At 42.6% G+C, this 12659-nt stretch overlaps 1 protein-coding gene across 3 annotated transcripts in view; it reads left to right on the forward strand.

The window, feature by feature from the left end:
- Positions 1-12659, forward strand: part of LOC128758949 (MAM domain-containing glycosylphosphatidylinositol anchor protein 1) — a 194075-nt gene that overhangs the window by 150945 nt on the left and 30471 nt on the right. For all 3 annotated transcript variants that reach the window (XM_053865466.1, XM_053865467.1, XM_053865468.1), the window contains 4 exons: positions 5662-5842; positions 6947-6970; positions 9056-9208; positions 9282-9443. In XM_053865466.1, coding sequence (XP_053721441.1) covers positions 5662-5842; positions 6947-6970; positions 9056-9208; positions 9282-9443 — 520 coding nt within the window. The remainder of the gene's footprint in view (positions 1-5661; positions 5843-6946; positions 6971-9055; positions 9209-9281; positions 9444-12659) is intronic.

Raw genomic sequence — 12659 nt, forward strand, 5'->3', positions numbered from 1 at the left:
CCTCTGACATAAAAATGTAATATAATAATAATAATAATAATAATAATAATAATAATAATAATAATAATAATAATAATAATAATAATAATAATAATAATAATAATATAATAATTTTCTTTATTTACCCAAGCTATCATTATTATTCATTAGAAAACAAATATATTTTCTTTCTTTATACGTTCATATCTATGTACAGTATCTATCTATCTATCTATCTCTGAAAACAATTTGTCTATTTTTCCTTTCACACACTGTATTTAAATACGTACTGATTCATATTTTCCACTCTATATTTTGACTCGACATCTTTATTCTTTGTTTCACAAAATCTTTTCTCATCATGCTCTTTACTTATTTTTTTTCTACTTTTTCCAGTATTTTTTTGCTTCCATGGTGTACACACTGTATATTGGTGTTTTAATGTTTCCTGCTTAACAGGCATTAGTTTTTTTTTCATTCAGAAATACGTTTTTATTTACATTTATTTATGAATCACACGCTGGGCTGGTGAGCGTCCACTGTGGTTTGATGATAATTTCTTTCTCATATCCTCATGGTATTAGAACCACAAGTTCCATCTACCTTCCTTTGTCTGCCTGAAGTTCCAAATATAGTTTCTGCACAGCTGCTGCAGCGCTCTCACTCCTGCGGTTCCTCACATACTTAATGCGTCTCTCTTCACGCTCGACTGGACTTGACACTTGAAGCGCACATGAAGATGTGTGTCTTTGTCTCTGTTGGAAATTTGATCCCTCATGACCAGATAGACTCATCAGGTTGTAAGTCATTATAGTCTTGTTGTTTCAAGTTTGAATGATGTGAATCTTGAGTCGGAAGTGGAATTTTTTTTAGTCCTCTGTGACTCAAGTGAATGAACCATTCAGATCTTTCCTGTCTTTAGACGTTTGTTGTCCTTACTCACTTTGCTGATCTGTGCGAGGATATTTGAAGAACTATTTCCTGTTGAGGGACATGACTCTACTAATATGAAGGACTCGTATGAGTCAGTTGAATGAGCTGTGTAAACAGAGACTCACTCACAATGGACTCATTCATTCATTGGAACACTTGACCGAAGGAACCACGAGTCTGTGGGTCACGAGTCGAATCACTGGATTGAAGAGTTCAATTTCAAGTCATAATAACTTCCACACTTCCTGGCTCAGTGTCACGGGCCCATCTGCTATCGAGTCTCTGTCAGCTGGGAATACATCTGGCCTCCATGAGTGGATCAAACCTCCTGCGAACTCGTCGGGATAATCACGTCCCGTAGAATTCGTGAAAGATATGAGTCTACAGTTTGCAGCCACATCAAAATGACTTTCTTGCTTGAGTCTGTGGGACTCTTTCGGACCTGTGTGACTCACTAATTCAATGAGTTCCTCAGCTTCTTCTTCTTGGATGTTAAGAGTCGACGTTAAGAGTCATTTCGAGTCAAGTCTTTGCCGCTCACTGCGCATGAATCTATTGAGCTGTGACTTGTACTTCAGTCCTCCCCACACTGCACAGTGTCACCACATAAACAAAACTGGAGTGATGAATTTGACACATATCTGACTCTGTTCAATTTTAAGTACGGTTCCATTTTCCATGCACATCGTGTCGACCTGCAGGTCCATCTCCTCAGTCGTGGTCACCTGACCGAGTCGTGGGCAAACACGCTCTGCCCATCAAACACTTCTTTCATTATCATATATATGAGAAATCAAAAGTATCTGGACGAAGGAGCGGGACATTAAATCATATTTCTGAATAATTGACGACCCTCCCCCGCCATTCTTCTGGGCAGCACAAAAAGGAATCGTTCATTTGCAGACACTTAATATCAATGAGCTGCCGGATCATCCTTAGAACGGAGCCATTAATGGAGGATAAGCGATTAATTAACCTCACACTCCCTCGCCGTCTGAATAAGCGCCGTCTGTCACTCCGCGTTTCTATCTACCGGCTGCTCTTTTGCACACGCTTTGTTGTCTTGTTGACAGGCGGGCAACACCACTAATGGCTGTGTGTGGCACAGCGACGTGTGAACACACACTTGACAGCAGCGGGACAGCTGCCAGTCATGCCTCGCACAATATGGCTGCCGTTGTTCCGAGCGCCCGTTTCCTCGCGAATCCACGCCTCTGTGTTGGAGCCGCCGCAGGCCGAGGAGCTGAAATCCACTTTGTCACACATGGGCGCCGCATTGATCCGCCGTCTTTTGGGCTTTGGAAAGGATGTGTGCGGCCTTCTAGTGTTACCACACTCCCAAATATCGCTGGGTCAAATCCGCTGTGGCATTTCGGCGTCTGGCTGATTGAACGATACGGATGATTTGGCTCGAGGATGATTCATGCGTTCGCTGAGTTGATCGCCTGTGACTTTGCTGCCTCCCTGTTCAGGTGAAATTAACACAACTGAACCCCAACCTGCCTCACAACACCAGGTTTCTGCGCTGTTTTTCATGAACGCTAATGGCTAACAAACAAGCTAACGAAAATGCTATTTATCCAACCCTCTTCAGGGTTCCCGCCATAGGCATGGTGCGCCACCGCGGCGTAAATGTGAGCCGCCACACTTTCAGAAGTCTGTTTTTAAAGATGAAATCTCATGTTATGGAATGTATTTGAACAAAGTGGAACCCTCAAAGCAGGTGGATAACACATCACGGAGGTGGACATGAACATGACGGTGTGTTTTTCAACATCAAAATGACTGAAGTCTGTTGGTCGCAGAACTCAAGTTGCGCACTCTGCCGGACATACGGAGAGATCCGTTGCAGACTAGAGAGAAGTTTACTTTTCATGTTTAAAAACTATGGATTTTATTGTGGCCAAAGTCAAAGTATTTTTTTGGGGCTGCTCTTTCTCACTAAGAGTTCATAAGAGGATTTTCAAAGGTTCATGGGAGTTTATTAACACAGATGTTTGCTGGTGTTGTGTTGAAATAACATTATAGATTTGAATTTTTTGGATTAATGTGCTCAATAATTTTGCATCACGGACGAAAAACATGGACAAAAACAAAAGTTTCCTTCGAGTCTGGTCCAGTCAAACAAGAATTGAACACAAGTATGCAAATAACAGTTTTGCTGACATCGATGTGCAGCGAGCGACACGGCCCAGATGCTCTCATGAGTGCCATCACCTGACACTCTGTCGATTTGTTGACATAAACGACTCCGCACCATAGTGAAGGATGTAGTTTTAATCCTGAGTTCTGTGCTCTCTTAAACGCCTTCTTTCTCATTTTTGCTGGAGACATGTGAACTATATCATTTTCAAAGGTTAATTCTGGACACCTGAGTCTGGTGTTTCATGGTTCAAATTGTGGCCAGTTTAGAGTGATGCGAGAGCCAAATGACACTGAGCTTCGTTCAAAAAGCCGATGACATTATTTCCGAATAACAGGATCGCGAAAACTGAGCTGTAACAGCGGCTGTTCGGGGGATCACATGTCTGTAAAATGGCTTGGCAGCCACACTGAGCCCCCAAGACGGGACAAACGGAGAGTCTTTATCGCTCTAAACTGCATGGGTTTTGTCATCTACTGAACACAATCGCATGCACACTGAAGCTACATTTGACACATGCTCAAAAATGTTTGCGCAAAACAGCTGACAGGTTCAATATACCAGGCTGCAGAGATCAAATCGACCTTCAAAGGAAGCAAATTGTGGCCTTGCTTCATACATAATTGTCTGTTTTAGTCTTGAGTAAATCTGTTTTATTCAGTTTTTGTTTTTTTTCGTCTCGATGAGACGGCAGTTTCATGATGCCCCACTGTCTGAATTGTGACGTCGCTCCTCCTCCTGGTGTCACATCTCCAGATTCAGAAACTGTTGCAGAGATTATTCCGTGACCCGACGAGAGATAAAAGTTGAGGAGCGGGAAAGTGGCACACAAGTATGAAAGATTGAAGAGCCGCTTGTGCGTGTGTTGTCTGCGGCTGCGGCCGCCGTCAGGGACTCGCGGAATAATTGCAGTCGACCAAATTCTTCTGAGTCTGTGAGGAATCGGCTGGATCTGAAGTCTGGTTGGAATATAAAGCCGGGAGCCGACACGTCTCGATCTGAGAGTCGTGTGACGGAAGCAGAGCAAATGAAGTCGGTGACCTTGTCTTAACCACAGATCTAAAATAATTACAGTCACGATTTGAATCCAGTTTCGTTCCCGCTGCTACTTCAGCACCAAAATATTGTCGATGAAACCGGACGCGGGAATAGAAGGCTGTGTTCTGCTTGTGTCGCTCCGTGATGTGAGAGTGTAGCCCGGGATGGCTGGGAACATGGAGGCACTTCAGACATGAATCCTGGACACGTGCTCGCGAGCGGCTGCATGCATTACCTGCTAATGGCGGCTGTGGGCGGACTAAGGTGCTAGCGTGAAGTGGCTGACCCGATGCATTAGATTGAGCTCGCTGACGGGTCTTTAAGTAGCCGGATCACAGGCAGATACACAGCTAATGGATCCTTCTCTCTGTGGGTGGAATAACTCGCCGAGGGCTCCATTTATAAAGAGGAAAAAAACAGAACAACAATCGGTGGAACAGTTTCAGGAGCAACTGTTAATTGTACTTCAACAAGACAGACACAGAATCCCAGCTGTTGATCCTCCAGGTTCCCTTCAATTCGTTGAGAAGAGTGTGAGTGAGGTGATGGACTATGAACGGAAACATACTGTTGACAAAGGAAATTGCTTCAGCGCACACTCATGCTAATGTCCTCTAGTTGGCGCTATTATGCTTGATTGAATTTGGCAGCTCTTGGGGTCTGTAGCTTCTTAGCTCGCACCTATTCATTTTAAATTATTTTAGTTATTACCAATAAATAATAGGGTTATATGAAGTGTTAAAATAATCAAATAAGTCAAATTAATTTCACATACAATAACGTTATTGTGTATCAGGCTGGATCCTCCAAACTCAAGAAAAAGAACGAAAATATGAACATTATATTTTGAATATTTTCTTTCATAACTTTTTGTCATGTTTTGTCATGATTGACTTGCAATATTTCCTTTTCGGAACATTGAAACATGCTGAATTTTTTCAAGTATCGTCTTGTTTCCCCCCCCCGTTTCATTATTGAATTAAACAATATGTATTTTTATATTTTAAATTGAAATATATTTCAAATACAACTTTTTAAATTGTATTTTTATTTATTTATCTTTTTTATTATTTTTTAAAATAATTTTTCTCTTATGCTTCAGTATGTTCCTTAGTTTTTTTTATATTATTATTTTTCTAATAAAAGAATCTCTCACCACATCATTCAATAGAAAATAAATAAAACATGCGAATTCTCTTTCATCCCCAGTATTTTAGATGTTTTTTGGGGTAAAATAGTTCCACATAATCGCAGTGTTTTCTTGTAACCTTTGACAAACAACACCCTTTAAAGGATTGAGCTTCAGTCCAGAAGTTCTTGTGAAAATATATTGCAGCGATTTTTAAACTGTTAGGTCGATTTGTTATTCCAACAAATCCCATAATCGCACATCACTTCTGAGGCAGGATCCAGCTAAGTGGAGGATTAACAGTATCTCTGACATTATTCAATAATTCTGTTCGCTGTTAGAAAAATCTGATCCGTCTTCTATTTGCTTGGAAATCCTTGATGCTTTTACTCCCCGTCTGTTCAGTACATTTGTTTCCTGTCTTCCCCTGGTGACTCAGAACAAGGCCAACCTGATGTCCAAGCAGATCGACCTCAGAGGGAAGGAGCCTGAGAAGGGGGTGCTGATCTCTCATGTCATATCAGACCTGAGGATCCCTCTCTCCTACGAGGTCCGCCTGGCCCCCATCACCACCTACAGCACCGGAGAGTTCGTCAGCCGCATCATACAGTACTCTGAACGTAAGTGCAAACTCTTTATAGTTTGGTACTTCAGTCGATTCTTCAATGATCTCACAGAGATGTTGAGTGAAACAGTGTAGCGCGGCAGCTACAGCTGTACGAAGTGTTGCCATTTTCCATGGTTAAATCATGCAGGTTAAATCATGCTATATATATATATATATATATATATATATATATATATATATATATATATATATATATATATATATATATATATATATATATATATATAGCCTGATTCACAATAGCGTTACTGTATGTTTTAACTATTAACTACTATGTCACTTGGGTCCTTATTTTTTTACATTACATACTATTTATATTATCGTCAATGATGCTGTAAATAAAGGAAGACAACGATAATGACTGCATTAATAACAGTTATGATAAAAAGTAACATCATAATGTCAATTACATTCATAACAAGTGGTAAGGTGAATATAAATGATGCTATTTATTTATGTAGTCGAAGGAAGTAGTAGTGGACATTGTTGGAGTATAGTTAGACAGTAGTTAAACAATATTTTTTTTAAACTAAAAGGAAGATGTTCTCAACAAGCAGAGTGGCCAATATTGCTTTCCTTATAGCAAAACATTTGTTTATTCCAACAACCCAGCATAAGTGATACCGTCAAGAACGTTCTTTAGAATAACCTCGCAGGCTCTGAAGAGGCTCAGCAACATGCTAACAGCACAACATTAAGAGCATTATTAGCTCCTCTAGTGTTGGTTAAATCTCTTAAAATACTTTTTGAATAGTCGCAAAGTGTGTTATTAAATAGCCATTAATCGCGAGTTAACTCAGCTTTAGCGCGATGAATTGAGATTAAAAATGTTAATCTACTGACAGCCCTAAATGGTGGTTGCATTTACTCAAGCTTTCGCCAGCGACACAGCAATCTTTGACCAATTTGCACGTCTCTGTTTACCAGGATACCTCATTAAAAAGTAAATTAAACAAATGGATCCTGGGTAACAGAGTCATATCTCTCCACTCAGCACTCCATCTCAGCAGGTCTCGTTCCTCTGTGTTGACAGCTAAAATGTGTTTTCCCATTTGCTTGTATCATGTTTATCAATTCCGTTGTAATTTTCTTCCAGCCTACACCTACCCGAGACCCTCAGGTGAGACTCTTTCTCAATTACTCGCCGCCGCTCCTCCACATTTCTCATCCTCTCCAGCTTGTTGTTGTGCTGTGATTGATGACGGCGGGGTGAAATTAGCAAGCCGCGTTGATTTTTTTTTTTATAGAAGTCTAATTTAGCTTGTATGCTTGAAGCCACGTCCAGCCAGCACAGGTTTCACGGCCAGTGTAGGTACCAAATGTGTCCGCTTACCGAATGTGTCCTACCTGCCGCGGAGTGATGACGTCACATCCGGCAACGCTATCTTTTTTTTATGTTTTAATGAGCCAGAGGAAATTGAAATAAAGGATTACAAGGCGATTTCTACCACATGCGTAATATTTATTTCCACAAAATACGATGTTTGTCATCGAATAGTTTACGAAGTTTATGTCCGTTCTTCTCCGCAGTCTGCGTAACAACGCGTCGTGATTGTCTGACGTGTGGGACATTGTTTTTATTTTGTATCGCACAACAATCAAAATAGACATTAATTATGTACATCTGTAGGTATTTTTAGTCGTACGTGTCAGCCAATCACGACGCATCTTTCAGCTAACGTGGAAGTTGTAGGAGCGATTTGGCAGGGGTGAAAACTCCTTCATAGATGCATATTTTCCCTGGTAAATGAATAACAATGTATCTGTGCCTACTGTGGAGACTTCTTGGTGATTTCTTGCGCATTATCATCGTTTGCGAAGTTTATGTCCGTTCTTCTCCGCAGTCTCCGGAGATTGGCTGACGTGTATGGAGCTTTGTTTTTCTTTGATATCGCGCAAGAAATCACAATAGTCTCCACAGTAGGCATATAATATGCATCTATGAAGGAGTTTTCACCCCCGACAAATCGCTCCTACAACTTCCGCGTTAGCTGAAAGATTTGTCGTGACTGGCTGACACGTACAGGGCATTGTTTTTACGACTGAAAAAATACCTTCAGAAGTACATAATTAATGTCTGTTTTGATTGTTGTGCGATACAAAATAAAAACAACGCCCTGCACGTGTCAGCCAATCACGACACGTTGTTCCGCAGACTGCGAAGAAGCACGGACATAAACTTTGCATACGAATCGTGACAAACATCATTTCTTGTGGAAATAAATGTTAAGTATGTAGTAGAAATCGCCTTGTAATTCTTCATTTCAAGTTCCTCTGGCTCATTAAAACATAAAAAAATATTGTATATACCAGATGTGACGTCATCACTCCGCGGCAGGTAGGACACGTTTGGTACCTGTACCGGCTCTGACTGTGTTAGAGCGACGTTGGTGACGTTGGCGTACGCGATTGGCTGTACCTTGGTGGTCATTCTGACTTGTTTGCTGGTCGTTTGAATTTGGAGCATTAATTGGACATAAAAGACAAGTTCATTCCTTCATATTCGGCATTGGCTCGCCTGTGTCTTCTTCATTAAAAGAGCAAACTTTGGCGACGCCGTTGATCAGCTCTGCCAGGCAGAAGACAGCAGCAGATTGGACCAGACTGCTCCCACAAACAGGAGAGCTGAGTGTGAAACACAGCAAAGGCTCGTACGTGGCAGCGTGCAACGTCCTGTGCCTCGGACGCTGTGAGACGTCAGCCGTTACTCACCGCCCTTGATGGTCGGTCGGCCGATAAGTCTGCGCGTGACAGAAATGGGCGAGCCGAGCGGAGAAAAGGAGACAGCCAAGGACAGTGTTTGCAGGAAGAGGACGATAACTGAGTCACTTTTTTCAGCTTAATATAACTCCGGAACACACAAAGTGCTTTTTTGTCTTTTTAGGGAAAAAGCGGCCAAAAACGAGGTCACTTGTTAGAAGAGAGAACCACACAGAGTGTTGAAAGCACAAAGCTGCCATGTTTTTATAGAAGGATTGTAAACCAGAAAAGTGTCATGTGTGGAACAATTTTTAAGGTGAATCAAGATACCACCCTTCAGATCAACATCTTAAATGCCCAGCAGCTGCTGTCATCACGCGCAGTATTTGCATCTCTAGCTCTGTCAGTCCAGGACTTCAGAGTACTTCTAAAGATCCACTCACCGACTTTGAATCTTCCTCTTTCATTTCACTTCTCTTCTCCTCTCTCTCGTCCATCGCTCCAGACCATGTGTGTGGCTTTGAAGATGCACGCATCTGCGGTTTCACCCAAGACCGGACGGATGTCTTTGACTGGACACGACAGAACCACCTGACCCAGAATCCCAAGCGGTCTGCCAACACTGGCCCGGAGACCGACCGCAGCGGGACAAAGGAGGGTGAGGAAGTCGTGACTCTTGCTCGTGCCGCTCTCCAGAGACTCTGGGACTAACGGAGCGCTGTTGGTTTCAGGCTACTACATGTACATCGAAGCATCGCGGCCGCGAGTCCAGTGGGACAAGGCTCGTCTCCTGTCCCCTCTTTTCAACGTGACCTCGGTGAAGGGGCCCAAGGGCTCGGGCAGAGTGGCGTACTGTGTCTCTTTCTACTACCACATGAAGGGCAAACACATCGGTGAGCAGCACGACTCTTGTTACTGGATTTTATTGTTTAAAGAAATGGTATTGAAACGTCTCCCTGCAGACTTTACATGTCGTGAAGCATCATTTTCCAACTGTGTCGGTAGCCATACACATCTTTTCCACTGCCTTTCACTTTTTTTTACAGTTGTTTTCCTTTCTTTTTATTGGGGGAGAAACTGACTCACTTTTAAAATAGAAGTTCATGGACTCACTCTCACTCTTACCAATCGACTCGCTAAATACGCTCAGCTCTGCTAAAACTAAAGCATCTTTAATGATGTGTTCAGGTGCTGCCATCTGAACAGGACATGGTTCATTCATTCATTTCACGAGTCAATGGTGAACATTTGATATTAAAAATACACTAGTGTCACTTGTCTTAATGTGGCTGCTTTTGTTTTTCAGTAAACTGTCGTGTGCTAGTTTTCAGAGGCCTGTAGATGGCACTGTCTGATCTAAAATATTTAGATTTGTATGACCATTTCAATGGAACTGCACATCATTTTATAACCGAGAGCGCCACCTAATGAAGTCTGTAAATGAGGACAATGTTTCATGAAGCGTCACCAACCCACCGCTTGATGAAGATGACGTGACATCCTAAAAATATCATCATGATATTGGCGGGAAATATCTTAGATCTGAGGGAGATCGACGCGTATGTGTCGTGTTGTGTGTGGAGGTCAGAAGCGTCAGAGAGGGTTGTGCAGGACATGTATGAGGACAATGCTGAGGGTCGGACTACACCAGTTCTTTCTCTTTGCTTTGGTGATGGAGAGACAGCTGAATCCAGGGAGGAGTCTCCATGGATGATGATGTTTGACGATGAAATAGTGACTTGTAGTGAGGTGAGGTGAAGACACTGGAGGCGGAAGGAGGAAGATGAGGGGGTGAAAACAGTTCCACTATTTGAGGTCAACATACCAGAGTGATAGACAGAAATGAAGTGAGGTGAAGAAGAGAGTGCAGACAGGGTGGAGACCACTGTCAACATGAAAGTAGAAGCAAGAGTGAAAGAGAGTCTTTTGGGACTGTCCTGGTAGTGACACAATTAGAGACTCAGGAGTCAGAGTTAAATAATTTAGGTCGTGACTAGGAGGGACAAGATGAGAAATGGATTTTGGGACACATTCACGCCTCAGGTTGGCTACGTATTTGAGCAGGAAGGTGCCTCAGTCACACTAGTGGAATAGTGACAACGCTACCAGCTGAATTCATCACAGTCCAGAGATATAAATAATGTCCTCGGAGTAAATTGTGAATAATGTCACCTCAAATGAGTTCTAATGAATGTGTCCCTCCCCCCTAAAAAAAGCTGTATTTTCCCAAAGAAATAGCCAGAGTCTCAACTGACAAGCAGCGTGAGTGTGTGTGTGGCGGAAGCCAAAATCAAATCGTGACGGTGGGAAGTTCTGTCTGGCTCCTTGTGTGTGTTTGTGTTTACTTGCGTGTGCGTTCTGAGGTGGTGGCAGGACCAGTGGGTGTGTGATTTATCGTCCTGGCAAGATGCAATCAGTCACTTTGGGAAGCTGTTTGTCATAATATGCTCTGACACACAGCTAGAATACATGCATCTCGCATCGCTCACACACACAGCAACTGAGCCCTGGCGTACAAAGCAAAGCAATATCAATAACACACACAGGAAACTATGGCGCTACCCTGCTGTCAGCTGAGGGGAACCTAATCTGTAGGCTATTTACAGTGATGCTTGTATTTTGGAAATGTGTCCTGCTTTTTTTTGGACTGAAACTGTAATAACTTTGGTGCGTGTTTCGCAACCCTTCGTCGTAGTAAAGCATGTGCCGTGACTGAAAAACTCCAATCTGTGGCGTGTAAGCGATAGCTCACCTGGGATGTTCATGAAAGGTGCAGAAGGCTTCACAAATTCAAATCCACATCACAACGTCTCGTCACTCTGAAAAAGTACGGTGCAATCACCATGACGTGAACAAGGACATCGGTTACTCAAGGAAGGAGCAGATCACCAAAGTAAGATATAGTATTAAGAACAGTGCAAATGTGAATACGACTAGAAAGATCGTAAAGTCGGCACTGCTGAGAGCGCTAGCTGTATATGTGTGCGATCGGGTTTTGGCGACACACAAATTTAAAAGGCGACAGTCAGAAAACATTGTATTACTACTCAAAGTTCAAAAGATGTTCCGTGTCACATACTGTTTATCTCATAAAAGTTCCAAAATTCCAACTATCAAATGCCTGAAATCAACTAAATGCATAGCTATGGTGCCACTTCCCCAAACAAACACCCTCTCGAGTTAATGTCCAGACGTCCAGAGCTGCTTGCTAAGAATGTATGGATTGTTTTCTACACGCCTGCAGTTGAACTCTCGCAGTCAGTCCGTCTTTTAAGCGCGCTAGCAGTTTACTTGAGGACAAGCGGACTTCTTTGTTTAGCACCGAGTGGCCAAACCACACAAACAAAACTCTCTGTAGCCGAAGGTTGTTGCTTTGCTGTAATGCTCGCTCCCCTCTTGACCTCTCTCGCTGCCCAAGGATATTAACTTCTGTGCAGCGTTTGGGAGATAGACGTCGTGGGTTGAATTACAATTTCCCGCACTTGTGTTTGTCGTTAACAAATTTGAATGTGAAGCGCTGTTAGTTTTTTTTGATGGGAAACTGTTATTTGTTGTCAGACTGATGTCCAACGTTCTGCATTCTGGTGTCAATACCAATTCAGAGCTCCTTAATTCAAACACATTTCTGTCTCTGTTGCCCTCGTCCAGGTCTATCATAACTCTCACTGCCTACACAACCCAGCACATGGAATGAAGGCCCTTGTGCTTTGAGGAAATGTTGCCCATGGCTTTGGCAGGTTCTTCCCCACCACATGTGAAACCAAACTCCCCATGGTTTGTTAAAATGAGCTTGATCTGCTCAAACTTACTTTCTCCAGCCGACGCTTGCTTCCCTATCACCCATACCAGAGCCCCCTTTAGTGACCCATGGCCCCTCTGTTTCTGTTCTCACTCAATCCAGCTGGGGGCGAAACTTTTGCTTGAAACTAATTCTACAACGAATAAAATGGCGCTATAGATGTCCTTAAGTGTAAACAATTCTCCACCAATTGCTTTCGATCACCTCAGTTGCTGCGTTTACGATCGGAATAAATGCGTCATCTACTTCATGCAAACACGGCTTTCGAAATGAAATGACCCGATTCGTCTTGTGGTTTATGCTTGTCGTT

Source organism: Synchiropus splendidus, chromosome 5, assembly GCF_027744825.2.
Source record: "Synchiropus splendidus isolate RoL2022-P1 chromosome 5, RoL_Sspl_1.0, whole genome shotgun sequence".
Lineage (NCBI taxonomy): Eukaryota > Metazoa > Chordata > Actinopteri > Syngnathiformes > Callionymidae > Synchiropus > Synchiropus splendidus.